Source organism: Engraulis encrasicolus, chromosome 21, assembly GCF_034702125.1.
Source record: "Engraulis encrasicolus isolate BLACKSEA-1 chromosome 21, IST_EnEncr_1.0, whole genome shotgun sequence".
NCBI classification, from domain to species: Eukaryota; Metazoa; Chordata; class Actinopteri; order Clupeiformes; family Engraulidae; genus Engraulis; species Engraulis encrasicolus.
In genome coordinates, this window is record NC_085877.1 from 9,703,621 (window position 1) to 9,707,715 (window position 4,095).

At 45.4% G+C, this 4,095-nt stretch overlaps 1 protein-coding gene across 1 annotated transcript in view; it reads left to right on the plus strand.

The window, feature by feature from the left end:
- Positions 1–2,887, plus strand: part of gpr78b (G protein-coupled receptor 78b) — a 6,914-nt gene extending 4,027 nt beyond the window's left edge. The window contains exon 3 of the mRNA XM_063187029.1: positions 2,650–2,887. Coding sequence (XP_063043099.1) covers positions 2,650–2,887 — 238 coding nt within the window. The remainder of the gene's footprint in view (positions 1–2,649) is intronic.
- The last annotated feature ends 1,208 nt before the right edge of the window (positions 2,888–4,095 follow it).

Here is a 4,095-nt window from a genome sequence, read left to right on the forward strand (position 1 = left end):
CATGACAACCAGTAAACAAAATCACCCAGAGCGAGTGGCAAGTAGGCAAGTGAGCAAGTAGCGAGTAAATAGCAGCGACGTGTGTGTACGGCCCTTTAGTTCCGCATTTCACACAGGCCCGTAGCCAGGGGGGGTTCGAGGGGTTCGTTCGAACTCCCCCTCCCGTCCCCCACCCCCACTCGAACCCCCCAACACGGATAATAGCTGTCAGATAGACACTATGTGGGGAGATAGCTCAATTGAAGCAATTCATGTCCATTTATGTTATGAGTGGGGAGCAATAGACATTAAGGACAGCAACAACAGACTCACAGCAAACCTCTAACACAATATGTGTAAATTAAAAGATTTGAAGTGTGCTTGTGTATTTGGGGGACATTGGAGTAGGGAGCAAAATGAAGTCCACTTTCGGGTGGAAAAGATCCCCCCCCACCACAATGCTGGCTACGGGCCTGTCACAGGACCTTAGCTGACCATCTAACAGCATGGTAGCGAGTAAATATCTTCTGATTCATTATATGCGCTGGGCTACAAATATGCTGTTTAAGGAGATAAATATAGATTATTCATGCAGAGGTATCATTATTTTGTTCCCAGGCCGTCTGAATGAAAAATGTGAAGAAACACACCCTCCTAAATCGTTTGGTGCTTCGTACGAAAATGTATAGTTAGGAAATGGATCACACTCAGTTTTTTCTTCTTTCTTATTCTCTCTTATTTTCTCTTCTTTTTATTCAAACATTGCAGGGACAGACAAATTATACAAAAATATCAGAAACAACATATGTGAAGCCCGTGGCACAATTCAAAGGGGATCGAAATATCATTTTAATACCGCCATTGGATTACATGCTAAAATTGTCCGCTAAAATGCTGTGAGGTCCCATGAAATCGGAGGATGTGACGTCACTTTCAAGCCTATATGATCGTCTTTAGGAGAAAGATATGTTAAACCCCGCCCATCCAATGCAAAGGAGTGTGCTCAAAATTCGGTCTCCTAAGGCAGTGTTTCCCAACCTTTTTTGTCTTATGTACCCCTAAGCCTTTTCGTTGTGCCATGAGTACCCCCTAAAGTGAAGTTCTATATCGCTTTCTCCATCCCAATGTAACTAAGTACAATACATTTGTTACAATTACATTTTTCCAAGTACCCCCTGCAGTGTGCTCGCGTACCCCTATTGGTACATGTACCCCCGGTTGGGAAACACTGTCCTAAGGGGGCACTGTCCCATCTTTCTTCTTGTCTCTCTGTGGTGTTTGGTGGTGGCTTGCATAAAATACGCGTTTGAAGTATCTTACTCTACATGACGAGCACACGAACATTGGTTACCCTATTCTTCCTCCTCTTGTTCTTCTTCTCTCGCTCTCTCTTTCTCTCTTTCCCAGTTGTTTTTGTCTTGAGGGTGAGTTTGAAATGTGGTATGTCATGAACTGGTGTTGAGCTCCAATAAATGAGTATTACAGTTTTTCTCGATTGGTTTGGCTAATTTCTCAAAACTGAGATGACATTCTCAAAACAACACGGACAAATCTCCAAACCAATTTACAATTTCCCACAACAGAATGGCATTTTTCATTGCTTTCATCACATTTCAAATGCTTTGTAGATGTCTCAAATGTTTAGTACATCTCGGCAGATGGCTATATACAAGTACCCTACAGTTGACACATTGAGCATACATTTAGCACATTTTCCAAATAAATTGACCTGTCTTATCTAAACGAATTTGACAATTCTCAGTCTAATGGTTGCCCTCTCCAAAACATGTCAGCATGATTTCATTGTGTGAGTCATCATATGTAAAGTACTTGTAGTCTACACAATTGTCAAAACAGTCAAGGACATAATATTTTAAGAATTTCTTTACTGTAAACAGTAAATTCATGACAGTGTTCAACAGGCCAGATGGTATTGTAACTTTACTAGTTTGTAGAAATTAATTCTACAACCGTGAATACTACAGTTTCCTCTGTTATTTGTCTAATTTCTTGACATTTTTTCAAACGGCATTCTGTGGAAGGAATTTAGTGTAGTTTCGACACACAGGTAAACTGTTTTTGGAGTGATATTAGCAAGTTATGAGGATCCATGTCGTAATGCTGAACCATCCAGTTTATTTTGACAGAATGACTAAATGAATGCAAATGAGCCAAACCAATTGAGAAGGATATATGCCATTTTTATGGTACTGACTATTTATGTGGGAGAAGGTTTAGTGCTGATGCAAGAATGAGCTGTTTTGGGAGGTATATGACATTTTGCTAGTTATCTGAACTGTTGTGCAGAAGTGTAAGAATGTTTAGCCAAATGACCCAACATTTATAGAAATGTCATCTCGCTTTCAAGAAATTAGCCAAACCAATCGAGAAAAACTGTAAATCTCTCTCTCTCTCTCTCTCTCTCTCTCTCTCTCTCTCTCTCTCTCTCTCTCTCTCTCTCTCTCTCTATCTCTCTCTCTCTCCTGGCTAGGGGAGCTCTTGCTGTTCATGGGCATCAGTCAACTCTGGGGCATGGTGACCAATTGCCAGACATACAGACACTAACTCTTTCTCTCTCTCTTTTCTTCTTCTCTCTCTCTCTCTCTCTCTCTCTCTCTCTCTCTCTCTTTCTCTCTCTCTCTATTTCCTTCTCTCTCTCTCTCTCTAAAGGCTAGCAGAGCTGCTCCCATTCGTGGGCATCAATCGCCACTGGGGCATGGTGACCAAGTGCCTGACGTTCAGCAAGGCTGCGTCGGACCCGTTCGCCTACTCCTTGCTGCGCCAGCAGTACCGCAAGGTCCTAGTGTCCGTGGCCAACCGCGTTCTCCGGAGAGACCTCTACCCCTCGTCCGGCCCAAACAGCTCTCTGGACACGGAGAACGACTACTGCCTACAGCGCATCAGCTAGGGTGGTGTTTCTCAACAGGGGCTCTAATAGCCCCCCAGGGGGCGTTAGGGAGCCCTTGGGGGACGTTGAGAAGGTGACAGCTGAGAGGGGTGGAGATTAGAGGCACATGGAAGGGGGCAGTAGTCTCCGTTAGTTTTTTTTAATACTAAGGGGGTTGGAAACTAGGGGCAATTCTACTGGATGAATGGGGGCAATTAAACTACATGATGGGGGGCAAATGGGCTGGATTAACAGAGGAAATAGACTGTAGGGAAACTGGCATTAAAATAGGGTCAACAACACTTTAGGGGCAACTACACTGGAGGGGGGGGCAAGTATTTCTTTTTGTGGGGCATGTGGCAATCGAGACTTAGGGGTTGTCTGCAATCCTGCTAACAGGCAACCGCTGCATTGGAGGGTGAGGGGGCTGGAGTGATGGAGGGAGGGAGGGAGGCATGGCTGCAGAAGGAGGGCAGGGCAGGGGGTACCAACTGCACCATATGTACCTTAGTGTCATGGAAAGACCTGTACTCCTCATCTGGCCACAACAACTCCTGGGACACAGAGAAAGAACATCCTACAGCGTGTCAACTAGGGGAGGGCAAATGCATTGACTGGAGGATGGGGCAACCAGACTGGAGAGATGGGTACATGTATGTCAGTGTCGTTTGAGCCGTAGCACATGTCAGGGCGGCGCAGCGACAGCCAGGGTCACAATTCAATTGATTTTTTTTAGCGGACTATCTAAGAAGCGTATTCATTGCAGCATATCAACTAATTAACTAATTAATTTATGGGCATTAGATGCCGTTGCGCCACCAGACACACTGGACGACTGGGCAAACAGACTGGAGGAAAAGGCAATCACTGACTTGGACTTGGGGGAGTGCACTATGGAATGAGGGCCAAATAGATTTGATGGGAAAATACATTACAGGTTTGGGAGGGAGGGGGTAAAGAGCAGATACACTTGAGGGGGCGAGGGGTCAAATGAAGGTGCAAACAGCACTGATGGAGGTGGAGGGGGGGGCTACACTGCTGCCACTGCACTTGTGGGGGCAACTACTGCATTGGATGGGTGAAGCACTGCAGGATCAACTGGGGTGGCGGATGGGGGCGACAACTACATGGGGCAAATGGACGGGAGGAGAGGGGCAACTGAAATGGAGGAGGGACTAATGTGTGAGGGGAAGAGGCAACTGGACATGAGGAGGAGTTAATGGACAGGA